This window comes from Arvicanthis niloticus, chromosome 9, assembly GCF_011762505.2.
Source record: "Arvicanthis niloticus isolate mArvNil1 chromosome 9, mArvNil1.pat.X, whole genome shotgun sequence".
Taxonomy (NCBI): Eukaryota; Metazoa; Chordata; class Mammalia; order Rodentia; family Muridae; genus Arvicanthis; species Arvicanthis niloticus.
This window is the reverse complement of record NC_047666.1, coordinates 65,072,396-65,099,062: the sequence shown is the minus strand read 5'-3', so window position 1 is coordinate 65,099,062 and position 26,667 is coordinate 65,072,396. Positions and strand designations below refer to the sequence as shown.

General features: G+C 46.4%; 1 protein-coding gene across 2 annotated transcripts in view; it reads left to right on the top strand.

Moving 5' to 3' along the window:
• The window catches only part of Prmt8 (protein arginine methyltransferase 8), an 85,533-nt gene extending 59,088 nt beyond the window's left edge, over nucleotides 1–26,445 (top strand). For both annotated transcript variants that reach the window (XM_076940613.1, XM_034512682.2), the window contains 6 exons: nucleotides 4,083–4,225; nucleotides 4,878–4,965; nucleotides 11,388–11,503; nucleotides 17,669–17,819; nucleotides 24,730–24,851; nucleotides 25,556–26,445. In XM_076940613.1, the coding sequence (XP_076796728.1) occupies nucleotides 4,083–4,225; nucleotides 4,878–4,965; nucleotides 11,388–11,503; nucleotides 17,669–17,819; nucleotides 24,730–24,851; nucleotides 25,556–25,639 (704 nt within the window). In that variant the 3' untranslated portion in view covers nucleotides 25,640–26,445. The remainder of the gene's footprint in view (nucleotides 1–4,082; nucleotides 4,226–4,877; nucleotides 4,966–11,387; nucleotides 11,504–17,668; nucleotides 17,820–24,729; nucleotides 24,852–25,555) is intronic.
• The last annotated feature ends 222 nt before the right edge of the window (nucleotides 26,446–26,667 follow it).

The window sequence follows — 26,667 nt, the reverse complement described above, 5'->3', positions numbered from 1 at the left end:
TTAGAATGTTTGTGGAAAATCATGTGTCCTGCTAGATATTAGAAACAGGCTCTAAAATAGGCAACAAGGTGAGGGGTCATGGGCCGGTGCCTCAAGAGCTTAATGGTAACTGTAGGTGTCACCAAAAAGGAGACTAAGCGAAGTGCATGAAGAGAATGAACAGGGATTTTGTTGTGGTTACAGGGACAGATGTGTGGGACTTCCTGACGCACAATGGGTTTTCTGTCCCGGGGAATGTGACCTTATTGTTCACTTTTTCTGTGGGACAGAATTAGCTCTTGGATTAGCATGATGGCTCCATACCTATGATCTAATGCTTGCGAGGCTCACGCTGGAGGTTCCCTAGAACCAAGACGAGGCTTGAGGCTAGTAAATGATACTTAGTGAATTTCAGGCCAGCCTGGGCTACAGTATGAGAACCTACCTAAAAACAAACAAACTAACAAGCAAACAAAAAACTCCAGTAAGTAAATAAGAATAAAATTAAATAGATAATTAAAACAAAATTAAATGGCAGACTATGGTTTCAGGCTCTATGGAGGGTATCTGATTTTGATGGATACATTGAAATCCCAAACCAGGTTAGGCTGGTCTGGTTTACTTTGTAATAACCACTCAAATTAAAAAAAAAAAAGAAAATAAAAGAAAGAAAGAATGAGAGAGAAAGAGAGAAAGAGAGAGAGAGAGAGAGAGAGAGAGAGAGAGAGAGAGAGAGATCCCATTAAGAAAAAACAACAACTAAATTCTGCTTTTCTAATTTTCCAACTGAAGCCATGGGGTAAAGACTCCCAAGTCAGAGTCAATGGCTCCCCATGGTACACTTAGCTATGATTAATCACTGTAAAATTTATGAGCTGGGGTCCTGTCACAGCTAGTCAAGCAAGCTTTTCGTCACCCTTATGGTCTGGGAACACAGCTCCAGATAGAGACCTCAAAGCCACCTTGAACTTATGTCACCCTGGGTCCAGACTGGGCAAGGGGTTCTGCAGCTGTTCAGAGCCTTGCAGGGGGAGTGGTGTCTGCTTCTACCCCTCCAAGAGCCTCTCTGTGGACAAGGGAAACAGAGCTCTGTGTGTTTGCCTACACAGTCCCATGAGCTAGCCTCATGCTTAATGAGAGCCAATCGTCCCCCAAGCCACTGTCCCAGGCGGCCACATCTTGTGGAGTGTGATACTGAACACAGATGTTGAGGTGTTACAGGTGTTGGCTATGGACATCCAGAGAGTGTCTCTGTTGAACTAACTGTATATGGGTCTTGTTACTATTCTCATGGCTGTGATAAAGTCCCCAACCTTTAGGAGGAGCAAGTTTTTGGCTCACATTTGAGGATAACTTTCATCCTGGCTGGGAAGGCCTGGTGGTGGAATAACGCATCAGATCGTGTTGCGTCTGCACTGCAGTCAGGAAGCAGAGGGAGATGAATGCTGGTGCTCTTTGAACTATTAGGGAACCCAGTCCTAGGATATGACTGCCAACATTCTGGTGGGTCTTCCCTCTTCTGTTAAATCTTTTCGAAAGTATCCTCACAGACACACCTGGGGGTATAGTCCCATGCTGATTCTAAATCCATTTAAGTTGTTGACGGATCTACGGGAAGCACAGGATGTGGGCTTTTAGTCTTGTCTGATAGACACGATATGTATGGAATATTCCTCGGGTGCCTTCCCTGCTCCCTGTACTAGCCTTATTCATTAACTACTATATTCTGATCAACAGGGGTTACAATAGGTAAGTAGACAGATAAGTAGACAGCTTAGGTAGGTACGTAGATATATATATGGATATGGATATGGATATGGATATGGATATGGATATGGATATAGATATAGATATAGATATAGATATAGATAGATAATACATATAGTATATACATGCATATAGACATACATGGGTGATGCTGAATATTGATTGTCTATTCGACTTAGGAGACAATCTCTGGGCATTTCTATGAGGGAGTTTCTATATTAACATAATCAATGTGGGAAGACCCATCTTCACCATAGGCAGCATCATCCCATGGGATAGAATTCAGGACTGAATAAAGAGAGGAAGTGAACTAAGAACCAGTTCATCTCTCTGGCTCCTGCCTGCAGATGCAGCAGAACGGACTGCCTCATGTTCCTGCCATCATGGTTACTCTGTCAATAGTCCGTGTCCTCAAACCATGAGCCTAACATAAACCTTTACTCCTTAGGTAGTTTCCTTCTTTACGTATCTCTGAGGTCATCCTAGGTAAAGCCTTGCATTAAGCAGCTGAGTGGGGCTACAGCATCCCAGAGGCAGAAGTGGGTATTATCCTTGGCTGTATGGAAGCCATGATATATTACAAAAGATATTACAAAGGATCCAAAACTTTACACCTACATATAAACATGAGGAAAGGGCCATTAGCAGACATACAAAGAAAAACAAAAAGAAAAAGGAAGGTTATTAAACAGTATAAAACGGGACAAAGCAAAATAAACCAGACGTTGCAAGCTGAGAGTCAGGCGGAAGGCCATGGGCGTGTCTGTGGCTCTTTTCCAGTGAGAAGTAAGTTAGGAACTGTGTGGGCACCTTCCAAAGCCCTCGACTTTGTCCCCTTGGGAATTATCAAGGTGTGCTATGGGTCCTTCTTTTAGCTAAATTCTTTCTTTGTGGTCTCAGGACCATGAAGAACCACAGGTTTAACACTTGACTCTCCTACTTGTTCCAAAATGTTTAGGGAAGTCTGGCTTTACTTCGTTCTTCCTTCTTGGGGGTAAGGCTGATGGGAGGTGACCAGGTGGGGCACACAGGCATCCCTGGTGGGCAGTGAGGGTGGATAGCTATAAGTAATGTTGGACACATTATAAAGTCTGATTAAGCCTTCATTAACCATGAGGGAAGAGGACGCTACCTACCATCAGGTCACTGATAGCACCCTCACACTGAAGACACTACTCAGTGGCCCTGGCCTGGCCTTTTGCTGTTGAGGGGCCTCCAGTCGAAACTAACTGCCTTGGATTCAAGGCAGACACAGTTTATTTGGCTCATGGCTCTGGGGTCTGCACTTCTGTTCAGCTCAGTTAGCAAAGCTTGGGTATTTTGTGATCCTCCCAGCTTCTGTCACAGAGGGAGGGGTTTGAGAGCCTCAAGGTGTGGCCTTTCAGGGAAGATGTTCAGAAGGGACCACGCAACTGATACAACATCCCTCCAGTGCCACCGCACAACTCATGGTTGTGTTTTCTCTCCATCTGTGTATCAAAGTATAAAAAAAAAAATGTGTGCTCCTGTGTCCACTGATGGAAAGTCTGACTTATATCACTCTCCTGCAGCAGTGGGATTAAAAGTCACCTCTCACAAAGGCCTATCCCTTTCCCTCCTCCCTCAATTGTTAAATAAAGAACGTGTTTGCCATATCTACTTTCCCTTGAGCCTCAGCTACAGGCCTGGTACTACAAGGTGTTGTTTAATCTCAACACAACCAGCCCTGACAGAGACCTCATGTTCTTTGGTACTCTTTGGGGAATTGCAATGGAGTTACATGGCCAAGTGTGTAAAAGCAGACAGCTAATTAGAAGACCCAGCATTTAATCCTGGGTTTCTCTGTCTGCTGAGTACATGGTCTTGTCAAAACACCAGTTTGCTTCCTTCAGAGACACTAGGTGGGCACCCACTGAGTGCAGGGCCTTGGCTGAGTGCAGATCCAACAGCAACATGCACGCACAGTGTCCTTTGCTCAATTTGGATCTGAGTTGTCATGATCCCCTCACATGGAGCAGAGGGGTGCACCATAGAGATGTTAAAGGCCCATTCCATCAGACCGGGACTCTGTTTCTACTGCCACAATCTCATCTTGAGACCTCAGTTTCCTTAGATGTAAGAGAAGATGGTGATGATAATGTGTTGACTACTTAAGGCAGATTACATGACGTGGTGTACCCTGGAGTCTTAGAATAGAGTCAGGTGCATAGTAACTGTCCAGTACTTTTGATGAGGGGGCACACTCCAGTAGCTGTCAAAGAGCTTAGCATTTTTTTAATGACTGAGTCAATCCCTCTGATTAAGAATGAGGTAAGTCACATCCTTGCACAGCATGGCTCTGGGCTCTTGTTTTCTAGTTATTACCATATTTAAGGGCAAAGTGGAGGAGGTGGAGCTGCCAGTGGAGAAGGTGGACATCATCATCAGTGAGTGGATGGGCTACTGTCTGTTCTACGAGTCCATGCTCAACACCGTGATCTTTGCCAGGGACAAGTGGTTGGTAAGTGGTCCGCATGCTGGCCCTGCATCGCTCTGGTGGCTGTCTTGCACACTCTGATTAAGCCTTGATTAACCATGAAGGAGCGGTAGCTACCGTCAGGCTGCTGCTAGCACCCTCAACTCTGAAGACACTACTCAATGGCCCTGGCCTGTGTGCCAGCCTGGGAGAGACAGGAGAACTTCAGAGAGGAATGGGCTAGAGGATCACCTGTCTCGTGGCCCTCTCTTCAAAACACAAATGCTTCAGGGGACCTAGTAATCAACCCTGACCCAATATGCCCAACTGTCAGAATATATAACATAGTAAGGTCTAACTTTGTCCTCTCTGGTTAGAGCAGAAATTCATTTATTAGGACTACCAGAGTACCAGGGGCTTGCTTTGGCTTCTCTGAGCTTCAAGGCTGGTTCTCTACCCCTCTTTGATTTGACACCTATACCTCATTTGTCCTTTGAGCTCCCTTGGCCCCTCAGATTCTCCCCAGTCCAAATAAACGTGGAATGTTCCTGCCATGTCCAGCTACACTGTCATTCCACTGAGTGAGAAATGCTGGCAAGGGGGAGCTCGTCCGGTGACTCTATGTGCAGTTCAAAAATGTGATGTCTTTGTCAGGTGAATAGATTACGAGACCCATTTCCCCACAATTCATCAACAGAAACCTGGAGGGCTTATGTTTCCAGACCGGGCAGCTTTGTACGTGGTAGCAATTGAAGACAGACAGTACAAGGACTTCAAAATCCACTGTAAGTCACGTTCCGGGTTTTTACCGACCTTTCATTGTGTACCGGCGGGGCGGGGGTGAGAGAAACTTCAGGGTGGACAGTCCATGTCCCGGAAGAGTTTTTCTGGGACCCTGTCTGGATTCCTCTCTGGAGTCTTTCTCTCTGTTCCCAAGGGTGGGATGGAGAGAGAGATAGAGAGAGAGAGAGAGAGAGAGTGAGAGAGATAGAGAGATAGAACATAAACAATGTATCTGGTAAAACATCTTGGGGGTGAGAATGAAGTGTGTCACCTGGGCAGTGGGAATCGTGTTTGTGCAAAGAACCGTTATGTCTTACAAGTTAGAATAGTATCTTCTCTCAGGCAAAATAGCTCTGTGTGTGTAGTGTTACATGCCTCTAGACCAGCATTCAGAAGGCTGAGATAGAAACATCGTAAGTTTGAAGCTAGCTTGGGCTACATAGCAACGTCCTATCTTTTTCTCCTCAGATCACACCTAACAAATGAAGCAGATGTGATAGGTACCTCATTCCTATAATCTCAGCATTTAGCTGAGGCAGGAGGATTGTCTCGCGCTCAATGCCAACTTGAGCTACAGAATAAGGCCCTGTCTAAAAACAAAACAAAAACAAATTTTAAAAAATTTGCCAATATTTTATCTGGTCCTAAAGGACTATTTTATTCTATTTTATTTTAAAAGGTGTAGTTCTTAGCGACATGGGTCTGGTATTTGGTGGAATGGTACCCAGTATATTTCTGTCAAGTGAGATGTGACCACGTCACCAGGAACTGCACATGACAGAGGAGCAAAGAGCCCTTTCAACAATCCAGCATGCCAGCATTCAAGTCAGAAGTAAGAGGAAGGAGATCTAGGATGCACAAGCCAGTGTGTCCAGGTTCTCTCGCCCACAGGCTGCCTGTGGAGAGTTCAAAGCCTGTTCACACACCCTTCTGGAAGCTGAAGGTCTAAGGGCAAAGTTTAGAGTCAAAAGTTCAAAGGGCAGAAATGGAGGAGTGACTTAAAGCTCCATGTTCTGGAAACCTTCCAGGTCACTGCCATTTCTAATATTTGATCCCAAGAAAGGAGGACACATGTCTCTGAATGAAAGTCAAGAGATGTGGGATGCCGTAGAGTGAATGCTGTGACACCTGCCAAACCCAGGATTTTACATGTGGGCTTTGTCATTTTCTGACTGGGTAACCTTGAGCAAGTTCCCTGACTTTGAGAGGTGATGTCGTCAATCTCAGTGATTCACTAGGACTAGATCAGAATACACAGTCTGTGGTGTGTGTAGGAATAGGCCAGCTCTAGCCTCTAAAGGAGTTAAGCCAGTACCTTACTCTGCTCTGGGCTCTCCCAAGTCTGCTGGCCTCTGGTGGCTTGGAATCTAGGCCACACATCTTCTCATCAAAGACCGAAGAAGTGACTGAGAGGTCAACAGTGGTCAAGTGGATGTGTAAAACAAATGTGGATCACACTGGAACTACATTTGGGGGTTTGTGAGTTGTAATTGACCTGGGCAACATGTAGAGAGAACATTGAAACACATTCTTCATTCACATCTACTTAAATATTTATTGTGCTCCTAAGACAGCTCCTCACAGAGCTGCCTTCTAGTTTCCAGAACAAACTCACCTCCTCCCCCTTCCCTCCCTGGAACCAGTTGGGAGCAGGCACAGTTGGAACCAGTTGGAGCAGACACAGGAAGGAGCCATTATGAACCCACCAGAGGAAGGGACAGTGGCTGCCACTTAGGGCCAGCCCAGAACTGGAGAACATTTAATTTATTCTTGTAGTTCCTATCACTGTGTTTACAGTTCTGGAAAGGAGAAAAACAAATGAATTAACAACCAATCAAACAATTCCCAACAACTAATGAACAAAACCAAAAGTCAGGCCCCATTTTTTTCCTTATTAAGTGTTTATTTTGGAGTACTTTTTAAAAAGGCTGACTACAGTTCTGTGGTAGAGTACTAATAATCTAGCTTCAGCCACCATCACCACAAGAAAAAACAAAGGTGACAACAAACATCAACAAAATCCTAAATCCCCAAAGAACAAGATTCTAACATTTATACTTTATTTAGGATACAGCTAGGTTATATATATATATATATATATATATATATATATATATATATATATATATATAATTTTTAAGATACACTTTCTTTTTAGGTAAAGAAAAGAGGCTTATTTACAGAAATGTGTTTTTAAATGACAGCTCTTGGTTGCTGGTTACCAAGGGAACAGTTACAGACAGGTTTCAGTTGGCCCAAGAACCACAAGGAACAGTGTGAACATGGGGTGGGAGAGTGGGGCTTGCCCAGCCCTACAGAAAGTTAACTGCTGAGGTTAAAAGATTTTTCCCATCTCTCCTTTTCCTCCCTTCCTCTCTCCCTGTTGTTTGCTTTGCTCCTGGCAGTTTAATATGCATGAAGATATTATAAACACCTTCCATTCTACATAGAGAGGCTGTAAATGGAGCTTCGAGGTACCCCTGTTCCCTGGAGGCTTTCTGAGCCAGCAGCCCTGGCCTTCAGCCCTCACAGAGAAACGCAGGTCTTTCCCATCAGAGAGAGAGGAGGGTAACTGCTGTGGTAGCCAGTGAGCATTTGGTTTGCTTATCAGAGATGTGCTTTTCTGTTTCTTTTGAGACATTATCTCTTTGTGTGTGTGTGTATGTTTTTCTAGGTATATGTCTCTCTTTATCGTTCTCTCCTCCTCCTGTCTTCATCCTCCTCTTCTCTCCTCTCTTCTCCTTTCTCTCTCAAGTTTTCCTTTGATTTGTCTGGGCATGTTTTTTCCTTGTATGCATCCTGATTGGGGTTATTGTACAATGCTTGGCTCTGCAGGTTGGTTACTATATCTGGGAAAATGTAGACATCATCCATACAAATGGGTCTTTTTCTCTGTCTGATCATTCTCACCTTCAGGGAGTTTCATTACAAATGTGTTTGACATTATACTGTGAATGTTGGATTCTTTTTTCTCACCGTGTTTAAGTTTGGGTTATTTTTAATGAACCAGTTTCAGGTTTATTGATTATTTCCTCAATGTGTCCATCCATTCTGCTAACAAGCTGATTACAGGAATTCTTCTCCGACTGCATGATTCTGGTCTAGAGAATTTGACTGGCCTTTAAAGACATCATTTCCCTCTTGGTGATGAAGTTTTCTACCCATCTATTGCACATCCTTTCCCCTTTCCCCCAGGATTCTTGCGTGTTTGTTATAGTTACTTTACAGTCTCTGTTGGCTGGGCAATTAGAGCATCTTCACTAGAGCTGAGCCTGGCCTCTCCTTTCCCTTTGGATATTATCTTTTCAGTGCCTTGTGAGTCTTCACTGATGCTGGGCATTGTGTGTTAAACAGCAACACAGAGAGATGAGAGATAGTTATGCCCAGAAAAGAGGCCTTTTCCTCTGATAAGCTTTTGGAATAGGGGCTTCAGTCAAGAGGCCTGTGGTCAGGGGCTTTGATGTTACCTTAATAGCATTTGTTATGATGTATCACGGTCTGATTATTAACACTTATTCTGAAACAACAAAAGATTCGTGAGCTCCTCTGGTGTTACTTAGATAGGCAATGGCAGAACTTCCACAGACAATATATCCTTATGATAGAAAGTTAACACAGCTGATTCACTTCCTGTCATCTGTGCTTCACTTTCTCTAAGAGAGATTAGTGAGAAAGGAATGGGCAGCAGACTCTCCCCAACCCAAAATTGTGTTTCTGAAATTGCTGGGTGCTCTGTCCCCAAATAGCTGGAGTGAGACAATGTAGCTGGGGATGTAAGACAAATATATTGGGTGCCAGTAGGGATAACTAGAGAATGGGGCTGCAAAGAAAGATAGCATTCCATTTGTGAACACCTTCAGCTTGAAAAGCACCAGCTGCAGGGCCAAGCTGTGCCACATGTTGTGGGGGCCAAAGACACAGAAGGGCCTATAGCGGCTGGAGGAGGATTCGTAAAGGACAGGAGATCTTAAGTTCATGGCTTCAGGACTTGGAAAGACCTCAAAAGATCAACCAGCATGAAAACTTCCCACCTCTTGTGGAGCAACCATGACTGTGAAAGTCTAGCTTCCCGAGTCTCCCATCTGGAGATCCTGGTCCAGTAGGTCTGGTCAGAACCTAGGCTTTGAGCTTTAAAACGCATTGCAGATGATTCTACAACACACAACCACTAAACCAAACCCTCCCTTTGACACCTAAGACTAGAGAAGAGACCCGATCTACACAGGGCTTCCCATCTCGGTCTTCAAACCACATAATGAGGTCATGATGTCAAGGTTTCTCTTTGCATCTGGCACTGTCTCTGGTCCTTTGCATATAGTGACCCATCAATGCTAATAATTGCCCTGGTGGACTATCAGCTTCATTTTAAAGAAAAAGAGACTGAGGCTGAGAGTCGCTTCATGCTTGTGTAAAGTTACGCAATGACAAGTGGAAGAGCCCAGATTTGAATTCCAGACACCCAAGCTGTCAACCACCGCCCATGCCATCTCTAGGGTTTTTGTTGACCACCTGTGTAGAACATTTCCTGGAGGGACTGAAAGAACAGGTGCACAGCCACGAGGTTTTTCATGGAGGGGTTTATACCTAAGGGAGGGTGTCTCAGTATATATGTGTCATCTGGGATGAGGGTGGATAGCTGCCTTCAGATTCTCTAGGGTGGTCTTCTCTGAAGTCTACCCTGCTGCCCACTGGATGGCTTTTTCCCTGCAGTGTGATGTGTGTGATGTGTGTGTGTGTGTGTGTGTGTATCTATCTATCTATCTATCTATCTATCTATCTATCTATCTATCTATCTATCTTGAAGACGGAGTTTCATGTAACCAGACTGGCTTCAAACTCACTATAGAAACAAGGTTGACCTTGAACTATTGGGTCTCCCACCTTTTACCCCTGAGCTCTAGGATCAGAGGTGTGTACCACCACACTTAGTTTTTATGCAGTGCTGGCGATGAAACCCAAGGCATTCTCGTGCCAGGCAAGCACTCTACCAGATGAGTTGCGTCCCCAGCCCCCACAATGCGGGTCTCAAGTTTGGCATCAGCCTCCCGAGATTGAATGGGCTGTGACTGGCATCTTCCCTGCAGGCAGGAACTCACCAGAGCTCACCCTCTGGGAAATGATTGTTCTCCCCGACTGCTTCCCCCCACCGCAGAGATCTTTGTGTACCTTGGAAAAGAACAGCCATTCTTTCACTGGCCATTCCGCACCTCCCTCTTCCACACCCACTCTCTTCAACACACGCACTGGGACCTGAGTACCCTGAGGCCCTGTTTGTGTGATGAACACTAAAAGAAAATGTACATTTAATAAGGTTTTAGACAGAAGCATCTTTACTTCAAAGCACTTCTAAACCCCTTAGGATAAACAGATGAATGAGATTCAGCTTGCCAATGACCAGAGCCCCTGCCCAGGCCCTCTCTTGGCAGGGAGAACTTTGCATGCCCGGATGTTGTTACCCTGGCACATAGCTGAAAGGTTAGGGGTCAGCTTGACACAATTCCTAGCTCCCTATTGGTGTCACTGAACTGGTGTGTAACTTTGGCTTAGGGCTTGTGCATGAGCCAGACACCAACTTACCTGGGCTAGTTTTCTCATCTGTAGCCTGGAGGCGCCCTCAAGGGGTTGTTGGGTACATTAAGCAAAGGTAATTAATCAGATAGTGCAATTAGCACCATCACTGATGGGTGGTCTTAGGCCACCAGGCTCAAATTCACTTACCTGCTCCTACACCCTGAGTCTGCTTTCTTCCCAAAGCATTTTATGAGAAGCCAAACAGTCCAGAGCCTCGTAAGAATGTTCTCCACCCACATACAGTGATTTCTTATGCTATGAACCCTAAGTGAGTGCTTTTCAGCCCAGTGACATGGAAAGCAAGTGAGTACTCTCTTGGATCCATCTGCTGAGCAAGCTGGGCTTCTGAGAAACCAGGAGGGAGTCTACCCAGTGCCCAGAGAGCAAGCTATGGAGCTAGGTCTCAAACATGAATCTGGTTCATTGAAGAGCTCACGTTTCTCTCAGTGGCATTAAAGGTTCAGATAAGCCTTTAGGGGACAGGACACTTAGGCAGAGGCCCAGAAACAGGAAAGTCAATGACCTGGAGAGGAGACAGCAAGCGCATGTCAGAACAAGTAGCACACCATGTGGATAATGGCCCTAGCCTTGATGTAATTCTTCTAGAGAACTTCTTGGAGAAGATTCCCAGCCTGCTTGGCGTCTGCTGATCTAACAGAATGGAATGTGGATGAGCAACTGGTTCATTGCAAGGCACCTCTTGCAGGGGACGGATGCTTATGGTATTTTGATTGAAGGGGACAGAGCTTCACCCTGCTCCCTTGTCTTGGGCAGTCTGCATTGTAGTGCCCAGGAGCTCCGGTGAACTTGGGGGTCTTGCTGCCTGCCTTCATGACTCACTTTGTTTCCTCAGGGTGGGAGAACGTCTACGGCTTCGACATGACCTGCATCCGGGATGTTGCCATGAAGGAGCCCCTGGTGGACATCGTGGACCCAAAGCAAGTGGTGACCAATGCCTGTTTAATAAAGGTCTGGAGACTCATTAGGGTTGGGCCTGGGTATGCTAAGGGCCTAGCTGTGCCACTCTGGATGGCCAAGAAATGTCGGTTTCTACATGGCTCCCTACAGAGGGCACCAAGGTCACTTTGGTCAGAGCCTGGTGGCAAGTCAAAAGCTAGTGATCTTACTGAGCAGGACTATTAAAGTGACTCCAGGGTGGCACTGCTAGAAGTGGGAACCAAAGTGGTGGCCATGGTGATGGGAGCAAGGCTGAGGGGAGGAGAGTCAGTAACTGTACTGCTGGGAGGCATGAGGGATATGGAGACTCAAGAGAGCTGGGCAATTCAGGGATGAGTGTCTGTCCATGCTTCAGACCTCACGATACTGCCTCTCCAAGTGCACATCAGGTTCCCACAGACGTTGTCTGCAGCCTCGTCCTGGAGCCTCCTCTTTTGTCTGTGCTCTGAACAGCTTTTCTTATAAGGTTTTCTTCAGTGCAGATGAGTATCTGGTTAGCATTTTTGTTATACTGGTTTCTAATCCACCACTACCACCACCACCACCACCACCAACACTACCACCACCATCAGCAGCAGCAGCAGCAGCAGCATCTTCATTTAAAAACCCAAACATGCCTAATTAGAAAGAGTAATGATAAGCATTTAAACCCATCCCCATCACTTTTCCCACCCCAGCTCCTCCTGGGAGCCACCATTGCTCAAGCCCAGATGGATCTTTTCTCTTTTAGCGCTCCTGTGTGCTAATGTATTATACTGAAACAAACACAACTGACCTGTGACTCTAGTCTTTCAGGTTGAAAGGCATCCATTTCGTATCATGCAAGTTCATTTTCTGGTGCAAACCTGTGGCTCCTTATATAAGCCTCATCATTCTGCTGGGGCATCCTCCTCTGCTGTGAGGCCCCTGGGTTCTGGAAGTCTGGGATTGGTGGCTTGAGGCACTTCTAACAAAAGTGAGAGGGCCAATTTATGGCCTCCAAAGTTGAGAGAAGGTTTTGAAAGGCTGCTGTTTGCCCACATGAGGAACCCATTGTTTGGACAAATGATCTACTGAAACCCCTAAGGATAACTGTGGGGAGGCACATACCTGGCTGTTGCCATGTAATTGTGGGGGGTGGAGTTTAGACAGAATGCTAACACCTAGTCCTGACCATCCCTGTGGTATTGGGAGAGGCCACCTGTTGACCCTCAGTTTTGTGGCATCTTTCCTAAGTGGTTTGGCTTCAGGTCTGAGTCTTGGCCTCTCATTCCCAGGCTCAGGGTACACGTAGCACATCCCTGCCCTGGTACTGCCCGGAGCCATGATGAGAAGAGACAGCCACTTCTTCCTACAAACCCTGCATCCCTGAGGCCTTTTCTTCTTGGAACTCAGAACAAGAACAAAGAAAAAAGAGGGAGGCTCACTCTCAGAGCAAGACACACCCCTCAAAGTTCAGAAGAGGTGCTGAGCCTCGTAGCTCAGGTCTTCAATCTCGGTGTTCCAGGAGGCTAAGGAAGGAGGGCAGAGTCCACGGCCTTCTTGAACAACTTAGACTCTGTCTCAAAAACAAAAAGGGGGAGAAATCAGTGCAGTAGTTCAGTGGTAGAGCACTTGCCTAGCATGTGCCAGCCTCAGAGTTCAACTCCCCAGTACCACAGACAGACAGATAGATGGACAGACAGACAGACTAATTTCAGAACAGGCAGAAGTCAACTAGAGCTATTGATTTTCCGATACAACTGCCGTCAGTGACTTGGTGAAGCAGCCTTAGCGTAGAGATAAAATCTGTCAGTGTTCTGGGACACTACATGGCCTTTTGCCCTTGCCCATTGCAATGTGGCCACTGTGTTTCTGTGTTGCCTGCTGGTGGCCTCCCAGACTGGCTAAGTTTTGCCCCATCCTCAGCCACCACATGACTCTTCTCTTCCTCCTCCTCTTTTCCTTCCTCTTAGATGGGTACCAGCAAGATCCTTGCTGTGGCCTTAGATACTGGGTGTATTCACATGCCAGATTAGATAAAGAAGGAGGTTAGGGAAGGATGGGTGTCACATCTGCTCCCCTGCAACCCAGAAGTGCTCTGAATACGTCTTGGGACTATGGACTCCACTCTGTGGCGATGCCCCTTTGCCCAATGTCACTGCTGCCCGTGACCCTTCTTTCTCTTAGTGTTTCCTGAGATCCTTTGCCCCTGTAGTGCTCTCTCCCCACACCTCTCTCTCTCTCTCTTTGCAGCAGCATCTCACTGAGCCTTCTGGGAAAACACTTGCCCTTCTTCACACACTTAATTGCTGTTTTCATAGCTATTAACACTGCCGAGTGTGACACTTTATTATAATTAAGACTCTGTTTTGACCAGACTTCTGCCTGGAGACATCTATTTGTGACATTATTGAGAGGTTGGGAGAGCAGAGGCCAGGAGCTCTTCTGAAGCTTATTCCCTGAGGATCCTGTGCTATCTGGGGTTGCCTGAGGCCAAGGCGGTGAATTTTCTTGAGGTCTCAAGGGTACAAATTCAAGACAAAGAACCCTTCCAGCAACAGCGCTAGGGCTTTGGAGCATCAGTGGGAATAACCGTGGCTGAGCTGTGGAACGGGACATGCACCTGAGCCCTGGGCCTTTGTATCCCCCAAAGCCCCACTTGGTCTGATCTAACTCCCACAGATGGGACCCATCTGCCTCTGCTGTTGTCTCTTTAATACACAGCTTCATCGCCCTTTGCCTGGAAGCCTTTTGTTCCCTCAGAGGCCCCCATTAAGATGCAAATGTCTCCAGGACCCATGGAACATTGTCAGCTAACACAAGACGTGACAGCTGACATTTGTTTGATAGATGGTCAGAGAAGACTGTCTGGAGATGGGATTCCTGCTAGACAGTTTATGTGGTGTGTGTGTGTGTGTGTGTGTGTGTGTGTGTGTGTGTGCGAGAGAGAGAGAGAGAGAGAGAGAGAGAGAGAGAGAGAGAGAGAGAGTGTATGCACGCACATGTGCTTATTGCTCACTACTGAAAATAGCTAATAACTCCAGAGTTGGTTGTTGGGGCAAGGAAAAAAATCCCAAACGACAGCAGGGTCATCTTGCCTCGGGTTTGCAGGCTGATATAGGGAAACATGGGGGCACTTGAGGTTAGTGGACTTCGGGGCAGAAATTGCTAGTGATCTTCTCTGATGTGTGGATTGCTGTTCACTGTGGTCTCTGGCTGTTTTAGGTTCTGTAAACCTAAAGTGATTAGGAAGTCACTGCCAGGTATGATGGGAGACACCTGTTATTCCAGAACTTGGGAGGTAGAGACAAGAGATCAGGGTTCAAGGCCAGCCTCATCTACTTAGTGAGTCGGAAACTAGTCTGGTCTATGTGAGACCCTGTCTCCAAAACAAAAACCAAACCAAACATAGTGAATCTATAACTCCTGATTTTTTAAATTCTTTTTTTTCCAGGAGAAGTTAATCCTGCAGCTAATTATAATATAGAAAGCATTGTTTCTAATTATAATATAGAAAGCACTGTTTCTAATTATAATCTAGAAAGCATTGTTTACCCCAAAGAAAGGGAAAGAGGGCAAAGGGACTACTTTCCTGGAAGACCTTGGGGATACAGAAAAACACCTTACCTGGGGGCCAGAGACAGGCAACTCTAGTCAGACTACATAGTGAAATGCAATTTTCACACTGAAACCATCCTGAATGAAGCAGGATGGCTTCATTCAGAGTGTCACTTATAGCAAAGTGAGTGTGAAACCAGTAACATTTGATCACTGCATAGTTTCCCAAATTAATGGCTTTAGAATCAACTAGAAGGTATGGAGGTAGAAACTTATATAAGCTTTCCCTAAGCAATGCATGTGTGTGGGTTTATGTGTCTCTATGTGCCTCTCTGAGTGTGTGTGTGCATTCATATGTATATGTGTGTGCACACATGTTCATGTGCACAGTGACACAGTGACATAGAAAAGTGATAGGTGGGGAGATTTACAAGGTTTGTGTGTAAGTCAGAGGGAGTCTCTGAAGGTTATAGACCAAGAGTGACAGTTTGAGTGAGTGAGTGAATGAGTGAGTGAGTGATTGTAAAAGAAAGGCCAGGAAGGAAGGAAAGGCTCCAGGCAGGGAGACCTGCTCTGGGAGGATGGTGAGCCCATACCTGTTGGTGCTCAATTATATACCAAGGACACACAAGACAATGAGGCATAGCTTCTGTCCCCAGAAGGATCCATTCTAATGGCGGGGGTTGAGAATGGAGGTGACAAGACCCCTGCATAAAAGCCAGAAGTCAAGCCAGGCTGGTGGCTGAGGATCTAAAAAGGAACATGCAGGTACTTTGAGAGGACCTGGCTGAGGAGGAGGCAGAAGGGCCCCAAGTGCATGTGCACATGTTAATCACTGCTCAGTCCCCCTGAGGCAGTCTGTTGAGTTCTGGAGCTACAGGGGACTTGTAGATGGGGTGTGGCTTGGAGGGACCAAGAGCACTGAGAAAGTCTGTCAGACACCTCCCCTGAAGAGGTTTCTAACCCTTGAACAACCCCCTCCGGCCCTCTGCACTCCTAGGCTGGGTCTCTGCTGGAGAGAAGGGGTGGGGATCAGGCTGGAATGCAAAAAGAGCTCTGCAGCGTTTTTATTCCCATCAGGAGGGCAAAGAGCCTGATGTGGTCAACATTACACATTAGAAACATTAGGCTGACGAGGGACCAGATATCACGACAAGAGAAACAAACAGGAAGCTGGGAGCCGGTCACATTTGAAGAAGGTTAAAGGGCCCAGTCAGCTGAAATGGACATCCAGTGTGCCCTGTGGGTGGAACTCAGGGCAACAGGTCTGAGATCTTTCCACCACTTCTAAAAATGCTTGCATGCAGAAGCCAATATATAGTATACATAGAGGGTCAGCATCACTGTGCTGTCAGTAAGGTCAAATGATGCTTATCATGATAGATAGGAAATTGTGCACCATCTACGGTGGCCCCTCTGACCCAAGGTTCACTCTTCTGTTACTTCTCATTTTCCATCTTTGCTTCAGAAACTATGTAGTTTCCACCTCATGGAAGGCTCCACCTGACCCTGCATCCTAGCCTCTTGCTGCAAACTACTAGAGAACTTCACTTTCTAATCCTGCATCCCTCTTTCTAGCCAATCTGAAAGAGAGCTTCTCCTTCCCCAAGGGTAAAGATGCCCTTTACCCAATGCTATTTTGTCTCTTTGTGGGTCTTGTTGCTCTAGAACACTGCCTGGAGTCACCAGTCACACAGGTGTCTGGCTGTCTTTTCCAGAGTCCCCCAGATAGTGGTTCTTCCTACACACCCTAACATGAGGGAAGGTCTTCTTTGAGTCTCACTGGCATTTGTCTTGATGCTTCTTAAGCCCCTGGTAGAATTTCCTGTCGCAGGACAGCCAATGAACAGCAGATCCATCAGCATCCTTCTCACACAGAAGAACAGCGCATGGGGAACCTTCTCTCCACTACGCTTGCTTCCTGTACAACATCGATTTTCAGTCACTCTCCAGTTGAACTTGTGAGAATTATTAGTTCTTTGTGTTCTGCTTTCCCCAGTCCAAACTGAGACTTCTCGCCTGTGTTTTCCCTTCATATTTATTTTTTAGACGTGTCCAGCCTTGTTATAAATGGTCACTGGAACTTCTTTCAGCCCATTTATGCTTCACTCCTGAGGCAACTCTTAGTGTTCCTGATTTGGAGAACTTGAACACACACACACACACACACACACACACACACACACACACACACAATGGTGATGGCTGGGGAATAAGTCTTCTGATTCATGGGAGACCTGGAGGGCCCTGCTGTTTTGATACTTGCGCCTCTCCAGGTAATAAAGATGCTGACCATGGGGCCCACACTTTGTGAATGACTGGAAGAAGGTAGCAATGCTTGTTGGCCACCAGAAGCCACTCCGACTTGCTTTGGTGATGCATGGTCTCCTAAATCACTCTTGCCTCAGTCTTCAGCCCCCGTGGTCTCCTCCCCCAGCAGATGTACCTTCCTGGTTCTCTTCTGCTTGGATGTGGGTTCAGTTCCATTTGCACCATTCTATCCTATAAAAGATGGAGGAGGAAGTTGGAAAGGTGGTGGGTGCACCTGGAAGTCCCCCTGAAGTAGCGGCTAGTCCAGTCTCTCTAGGGGTTGAGGCTACTGGGCCCCAGCATGGCAGAGGTTGTAAGCCTCTGGCTTCTTTCTCCTCTGGGCTGCAGGAAGTGGACATTTACACTGTGAAGACGGAAGAGCTGTCCTTCACGTCTGCCTTCTGCCTGCAGATACAGCGCAACGACTATGTCCATGCCCTCGTCACCTATTTTAATATTGAATTTACCAAGTGCCACAAGAAAATGGGTTTTTCTACAGGTGAGATCTCTACCGGGTTTCTAGAACTTTCACTCTGTGCTTTCTTGGTCATGTTGTCTCTTCACCGTAACTACAACTCATGACAACCCTCAGATCCATTCATCCACAAATAGGTTTGTTTATTCAGGATGATAGAGCCCTGAGACCAATCACCCCCTCCCAAAGATTTCAACTCTCAACATCAACACACTCACTGAGGCTCACATTTCCAACACACGAGTTTTGGCAGACACATTCAAACCATGTCCTCTGCCTTATCTGCCTTGAGAAGTACCTCATAGCCTTTGAGCCTGGCAGGGGAGGGCTCCATGGTTTGGTCCTAGTCCTCCAGCGGGTCCTCAGACTTCTTGCTGGGCATGCTCAAGCTCTTTCCCATTACTCTTACACACAAGACAGACACCTTGTCCTCCCTCCCATGCCTTAGGCTCAGAGGACTTCATCGCTGGGCTACTGCTTCTGCATGTTCATTTGGAAAGTGACCCAGTAATAAAAGGGTCCTTTATCAGAGGGAAATTGTTACCTATTGGTTTCTGTGGCAGTATGCTTGGGTTGCCAAGACAAAGGTCCACAGGTTGAGTGCCCTCTATTTGAATTCCTAGAAATGGTGAGTGTGCACTCAGGGGCCGAGTAGGTATGCTAGCAGCAGAGAGAATGTTCTGCCATATGCAATTACTTATTTCTAAGCTATGTGGGCATGGAGACTTTTTTTTTTTTACCTGTAGACAGTAGGCAGAAGACTCCTGGTATCTCCTAATATCTGGCCAGATGTGGCAGTTTTTCACCTGCAATCCCAGCATTTAGGCAGCAGAAGTAGGTGGATCTCTGTGAGTTTGAGGTTAGCCTTGTCTACATAGTGTATTCCAGGCCAGCCAGAGATAAATCATGAGACCCTGTCTCAAAACAAACAAACACACATGCACACACAGAAACACATACACACACACACACACACACACACACACACACACACACACACACACACACCTGTCCAATTCCAGAAAGTCTTGCTTTGGATTCAGTTGTTTTCTTTGATTACCAAGACTAGTGTCTCCTGGCCTCTATCATGTAGGCCAGGACTGATGTTCTCTTATCCTTAGGAAAACTAGATATTCCCCTGATCTTGGCCATTGTTGAGGGCTGCCCTCCTTCAAGGTTGAGGAGGTGAAATGAGCTCTTTTTACCAGTGGTCAGGAGCATCCTGGAGAGAAGTAAGATTCTACTTTAACTTGAAGGACAAAAAGACTCAGTGTAGCAATGGACAGGGAGAGTGGGTAGGGAAGGTTGGTAGTGAGGGAGCCATAGCATTTAGTTTTGTCTCTCCCATCTTCAGATGATGCTCCAAACACGATCACTCCTATGGGTGATGAGTCAGTGGGGGTCTGCTGGGATAAGCTTTATGTCTCTAAAGCTTGAGTCCTAACCCATGACTCTTAGTAAGGCTTCCTTGCCTAGTGGACTTCTGTCTAGAGGTGATTCCCTGGCTCTGTGGTGGGTAGGGTGACATTCTCATGACCCCATGAGCAGGAGGTTTGATTAAAGCTCAACCTAGGCTCAAAGCTGTTGCCTCTGTGATTCCTGAGAGAGGGTAAGGGCTTGAAGTGTCTAGCCCCAGGGTCAGTCTACTCTGTCTGTTGACTATCCTCCCACTTTACCCCACTCAAGCGGAAAGTCATGGTAAATCGAGGCAGAAGCTTATCCTCTGCCTTTGAGATATTAGCAAGCCATAAACCCCCTTGTTTTTGCAGAATTCCGTAAAGCTAGGCTCAAGAAGGTTGTTTGTAGTCCTACAAGTCTCTGATTCCTGTGTCTTGTACAGTGACTTGTAATGTGTACTCTGTGCACTATAGCTCCGGCATCGCTCATGTCTAAAAAGGCGTCTACCTAGACCATCAATTCAGAAACTGAGGGTGGCCCAGTTATCTGTGCCTTGACAAAACCTCCAGGTGGCCATGATTCCTAGTTGAGTTTGTGAAGCACTACTCTCCTGAAAGACCATCTTGAACAAGACAGTTGAGAGTTCAGCTGAGCCTGATTCCCTTCTGTCTCCTCAGCAAGGCATGCCCTCTGTACTCACCAAGTCTTCATACCTCTTATAAACTCTGGTCCTGCTTGTTGAGAGCCAGAGAAAACAATGTGGATTGTTAGTTTCTTGGTCCTCTTGGGAAGTTAGCACCAGTTTTGTGTCTAGTGTGTCAATGAATTCTTTACTAGACCATATGGATTTGGCAGTGGACTCCAGACTCTTCACTCTCCCACTGGCAGAGTGATTTCTTTCTTTCTTTCTTTCTTTCTTTCTTTCTTTTTTTTTTTTTTTTTTGGATCACAGGTACATACAAGTTGATCAATCCCAATGTTTGTTTCAAGGCAGACTATCATGATGGGACCACCCATGCACGATTCACTTTTGGCTTATTTGTTTATTAATACAATGAGCACTCATGAACACCCCCCCAACTCAATAACTAGGATGGAGATGAATTATTAACTAGGATGGAACTAAATTATTAACTATAATGCAAAGAGTAGCTAGAAATAAATTTACTATTATTTCTGTTGGAATGTAAGCGCCTGAGTTGTTGAGCAAACTTAATTAAAATATAAATATCAGCTAAAATGGATAATAAATAAATGATATATGGTTATATTTATAATTAATAAATGTAAATAAACTAATTCATACTCACAGAAGAGTTCCCTGCAAGCCCACTTCAGAACTTGGTGGCTTAGATGCTACCTCAGTATCTCTCCTTTTTTTTTTTAATCGAATGTCTTCATTTCTACCCATCCAACCCATAAGGCTTCTAGATGAACATTATCCTAAATTAAGTATTCCTATGTCCTGGCTATGATATAAAGAGTTTTAACACAATCATGCATGTGCAAAACCAAGGTATTGGTTGTGGGAATTTGTGGATGCATTCCTCTTCCCCCTGGCAGGAGACCTCCCTGCTGATTCCCCACTGAGTTTTCTGTGTCAGGCTCAGTGCAGCCAGCTCTGAGGGACCCACTCACAAAAAGCAAATCACATACTGTGTAGCTCGAAAATGATGCCCGCTAATGGTTCTGGCTGCTTTACAGCACCAGGCAGAAGCTGTCTCACACAGGCAGAAGCACCCAAGGCTCCAGGCTCTGCCAGCCAGGGACACAGCTGTCCCTGTCCCCTTGAACTCCTCCTCTGTGGCTGCGGGAGGAGATTTGATGCTGCCATGCAGTCCAGGAAGGCTGTGAGGTGGGTAGAAGCAGTGGCCGACTTCACATATTAGTTTTTCCAAAGTAGGACGATCAGCCGATCAGCACCAGAAATGACCTTGAGCTGGAGACTTCGTGGTCTCAGGTAGCCTCTTCCAGATTCACCACCCTGTGGCCCTGAGTCATCTTCCAGGTCAAAGAAGCCTTTCAGTGCACAGTCTTTAATTTCCAAAAAGTCCACTAGACAATGCAGCTCTAAATGTACAACTAGAACAATTACTATGTCCTACAAAAAAAAAAATACTAATCACTTAGCCATTAGGAATTGAAACAGGAAGCACAATTGTCTTCCTTTAAAACACAGGAGGAGAATCTTATGAGAGGCCATTCCCACTGGCTCTCATGGTTCCTTGTTGTCTCTCCTCACCCAAGACCAGTGCTCCCGTAGCTCTGCTTGTACTATCCACTACTTAAGGTCTTCTAAGGGTCCAGGATCCTCAGGAAGGATGGGGAAGAGCATGCAAAGCTGTGATCACCCTGGGCATCATTGGACAGATTCAGAGCTGCACCTGGCACAGAACTGGCATCCAAAGACCTTTGAACACATGTTCTCATATTTGCAGCACTGCAGATGGTATTAATCATATTCATCCCAAAAGGCAGAGTGAAAGTCCTCAGTAATCTTCAAGCAGGGTGGCTGGGCTGGCACCCAGAATATTCCCAAGAGGAACTCATCCTCATAATGACTGAAAGCTGTGCCATCCTGGGTTATGGGTTGGGACTGGGGAGGGAGGAAAGCTTAATCATGAATAAAGAGAGCTGGAGACATCATTCATAGCCTCATCTTCAAGGTCCAACAAGAGTGCCACTCCGCACACAGCAGCATTCCAGATATAACCCGGATGTTCTAGAGAGTGCCAGAGTCAGGCAGTGTGTCTTCACTGGTATCCCTCAGTTTCCGGATGGATACTTGCATGTCAGTTCATGTAATAACACACTGCCAGCTGCCATGGCTTAGAAGTTCCCTAATGTGGCTTTGTTATAACTAATAGGTTTTAAGCAGGGTGTCCCTATGATTCAGCTTTCAATTAAGGATGCTTTGGCAAGCAAAAAGGGAGATCTAGGGATGACTGTGCTGCGTGAACAGATGGGAGCCATGTCCACAGGCACAGAGGGATATCTGGTCACTCTTCACTGTCCATCTTACTCATATAACACCTCAGGGGATAAATACCTCTTCATAAGTCTACAGATGATGGAGACAGAATAGTCTGCTCTGTACGTCTCACACTCTGAATCTTACTGTACTAACACAGGAGCATAGGGAGGAAGCTTGCTTATGCTAATTAGTTAAGTTGCTGAGGGGGGCTTCTAGCACACCAGCTGACTCATGGTGGTAAAAGATTTTCAGGGTCAGAGTACAAACCTGTGGCAAAGAAGACTCTAGGACCAGATCCTCTTGTCCTTCCTACAACATCTACCCAGAAAAAATACCGAAGAAAACAGACACTTTAGCTATGGGGGCAGATACTATGTCTTGCCATTTCTGTCCTCCCTGTGTTCCACCTTCCCAGAATTACTGCATTAAAAAGGCAAAGCAGAGTGAAGCCTCTAAATTCTGTTGTTTCTACTAGACACAGTGGAAAACTCAGATGAGAAACCCTGAGACAAACTGTGGCCACTGGCTCCACTATGATATGAAATAATATGTTCGGAGAAGTCCTTAGTCTTTTGAAACAATCCTCCTTCTACCCAGGGAGGGCATGCATGCTTTGGGGCCACTCATTGGAGGCAGACTGACTTCACTGGCCAGAAGATCTAAGTAAGCTAGTGACACTCAAATCCTCAAAGGTCTCTCATTGGATGAGAGAGGAGGCAGTTTGATTCCCCTTCACTGAAGGTCTTTAGGAACAGGAGAGACACCTGCCTGAGTGGGCTGAGGTGGAGATGGGGGGGAGGATGCCGTCAGTCACACTCCAGCATTCCGCACACACAGTCAGAACTTGTCTTTTGACAGTTTATTTAGAGGTAATTGGCAGCAGGCGTGCTGAGAGCAGGTGGTCTGCCAACAGCAGCATGCCTTGCAAGCTGGGTGCTAGGTGGGCTTGAGGCCCAAGCCTTGCAAGGCACAAGCTGTGTGTGGTATCTTGTTCCTCCATTTCCCCTCTAGATGCTCAGACTGCTTTGTCCTGTGACCTTGAGTTTTCATTGATTTCCAAATGCACACACTGAAGGCTGCTCTAGCCTCCATCTGACCACTGACATTTGATCAAGCCAGCTCATTGCAAACAACAAAGGGGGGAGAGGAAGGCCTCTTTGCTGTCATTAAAATAGATCTTGGGGTTTTTGAAAGATCTTTGAGGTCACCCTGTCTGACTTGACGCATGACAGTTGAACTCCTTTTCAGTGGTGTTCTCAACACCTGGGGAGAAACCAGTAATTCAGTTCCTGTGACTGTGAGGCAGATCCAGTTCTTCTTGCAGTTGCACTTCTGGGTCCTAGTAAGGCACATATAAGTCTCCCAGGCAACAGTCTTTGATGTGCTTGAAGAGCACTCCTATCCTTTCCAACCGTTCTTGCTGTCCACGTTGGTTTCAAGCAAGAAGGAAAGTCCCCTGGGGAAAGACAAAGGTCTAAGCCAAGAGGAGCTTACCATAAAGTGAGGCTTCTGCAGCCCACAGGTTCCAGCCAAGCATCTTTGGGCATGCCACACATCACGGGATGCTGAGCTTTGGGCTCCTGACACCGTCCACTTGCCACTAGACTCTGTGCTTCTAGATTGAATGTGGTGAGAGCTAAGCAGTGCTAAGCAAGGCGAGCCTGGCCCCACTCTCCAGAAGCCTGCAAAGGAAGGAAACAGTTGAGGGAGAGACATTTACTCTGAAGCATGCCAGGCACTGTGATGACGTAAATTCTGGATGCCCTTGGAGCGTTGGATTTAGGTTGGGGTGGTCCAGGAAGGCTGACCTTGAAGGAGGAGGGTGTCATGAGTAGGAAAGGAAGAGTACTCTGGAGGCAGTCACTGCCCAAGAAAAGAACTGCATCCTAGGACACAGGAACCTCCCAGTTCGCTGGAGACTACATGGAATTTAATGATAAACACCACAGAAATGCACACACCATGATGGTCTTGAACTATGCAGGAGGGGTGATCTCTGGAGTAAGACTCCCCTACCTCATTTCTTTCTTGTACTGTTGGGAAGGCAGGGTTGGAATCTTACACCAGAACTGGGCCAGGATGCTGGGTACTGCAATGGGGCAGACTCACAGTCAAGGGAAGCTATCTGAAGGAGGGAGGGGTAAGAAGGAGGGTATTAGTAGAGCTAGAAAACTGGCTAAGCTATGGAGTTGGCACACATGATGTCCTAAGTCTACAAATGATGGAGACAGGATGGTCTGCTCTATACACCTCACACCCTGAGTCTTTACTAACACAGGAGCTTAGGGAGGAGGTTTGCTTATGCTAATGAGGTTAGTTGCTGAGGGGGCTTTGAGCACACCAGCTGCATTTCTTCTGACCCTCACTAAGGTCACCAGTTCTGTCAGGCTGGGACTGGGCTGTGAGGTTGGGTATTGGGCTGAGTCAGAAGTTCTGGGTCTTGCTGCTGACCTTGAGTGTTGATGTGGGCAGAAATCAGAGGCCCATAGAAAGCTCAGGACCTCTGTGTGGGCTTCAGCTGACTCTTGTTTATCTCTGACCCCCCCTCTCATCTATCTCCAGCCCCTGATGCCCCCTACACCCACTGGAAGCAGACTGTCTTCTACTTAGAAGACTACCTCACTGTCCGGAGAGGGGAGGAAATCTACGGGACCATTTCCATGAAGCCAAATGCCAAAAATGTGGTGAGTCTAGGAACCCCCACATGACCAGGGCCAAGGGAGACAAACAGAGCTTACTCTGAGGGAGTTCTCAGAAGTTCACTCACCTAGTCTAATGCCTTGTGTACAAATGGACACACTTCTAGGTGAGGCAGACAGCGGCTGTGTTTGAAGGTGACCAGGCCTCATTGGGTGACCTCAACTTTGACTTTTTCAAACTCCAATGGCTAGAGGCTTTCTAGACCCTGACCTCAACATTGAGGACAGCTCGTGGAAGCTCCCAGGAGACCCATCGAGACTGAATGTTGTATAAATGGGTTCTGCTTCATTTAGGATGAGCTGAGCCAGGTAAAGCAAATGTCTGGCTTATTTCTCCAGCTGGCCTGGTTGAACCTTTCTGAGAAGGCCCCGTATCTGCACAGATGCTGAAGGTCTGCAGGGTGGTTGAGGGTAATATCAAGGAAGACCCACCAACCTCAGTTATTGCCTAGATAAAATCCCAGGAGTGCTTTTATATTAGGACAGGGAGGCTTAGGTTAGCTGTCAGAGCCCTTTCTGTGAGGATAATGGGGCACCAGAATGGTTTCCTAAGGACTGGTCTTGGGGGCCCCTTAGTTAGAAATCTCGTGTCTACCTATCCCCATGGTACCAGGAGAAGTCCTATGCCTGCGAAGGGCTACAATCTCTTACCCAGACTCATACTGTGACCCTTTGCTCTCTCCTCACAGCGAGACCTCGATTTCACAGTAGACTTGGATTTTAAGGGACAGCTGTGTGAAACATCTGTATCTAATGACTACAAAATGCGTTAGCACACGTGGGAAGCTGCAGAAAGCGAGCGAGAAGAGGCACTCACTTCAGTCTGCCACGCTGCCCCAAGGAATACTGTTAGGAGGATCACACTCAACAACCAGAGCTTTCCACTCTGCCTTGAAGATTGGTGAATATGCCCAGGACTCTCCTGGGCCCCCGCCTTCACAGGGAGCCTCCAGCTCCTCTGCTCTGCCTCTGGAGCCCTTCACAAAGGCTTTGTTATTGCCTTCCGTGCTGTGACTGGGGCTCTGAGGATGGAAGCATACCCATGTGCCCCCATTGTCCTCCTAAACTGACTCTCTGGATCTTCCAAGTTTTGCATGCTGCAGACATCTAGGACAGGTTACTTCCACTAGAACCTGGAGACATAGTGTCTTTGATAGCATAAGCCAGATTTTCTGTCTGTGTGATGGTGTGTGTGTGTGTATGTGTGTGTGTGTGTCCACATGTGTGTGTGCGCACAGCATATATATTAATTTACTTGCCCACAAACATCTGTATATGCATGCATATACAACTAAGTGGGCATACTTGGGTGTTCATTCTGAGGTGTGTGTGTGTGTGTGTGTGTGTGTGTGTGTGGTGGGTGGGTGTGCCTAGAATCTATATTACTCTCAGAGGAGGTTCTGTTGCTTTTGAATAGGAATTTGTTTCGTGATTAGTTTCCCCATCCTGATCCCTTAACAGATGTTACACAGCTATGAAACATTCTGTGTACTAGCTCTGGTCTCGTTTTGACTAGACTGTGACTCTGAATCCTGAACACAGTACTACGGGCTCTGTGGGCACTCAATAAACACACATGAGAAAGAAGCAATGGGTATTCGTGTTCCTGATGCCCTGGAGGGTAGGGGCGGGTAGCGGGGGAGGGTAGGTAGTAAGAAACCACAGTAGCACAGAAAATCATAGAACATAATTCCTACTAGGTTTATATTTGTTCACTGAAAGTATATTCCATGGAAGGAGCATCTGGAAAGTTGTATCAGCCTGAACACACCTCTCTGTAGATACCTAGGTCCTTCCTTGA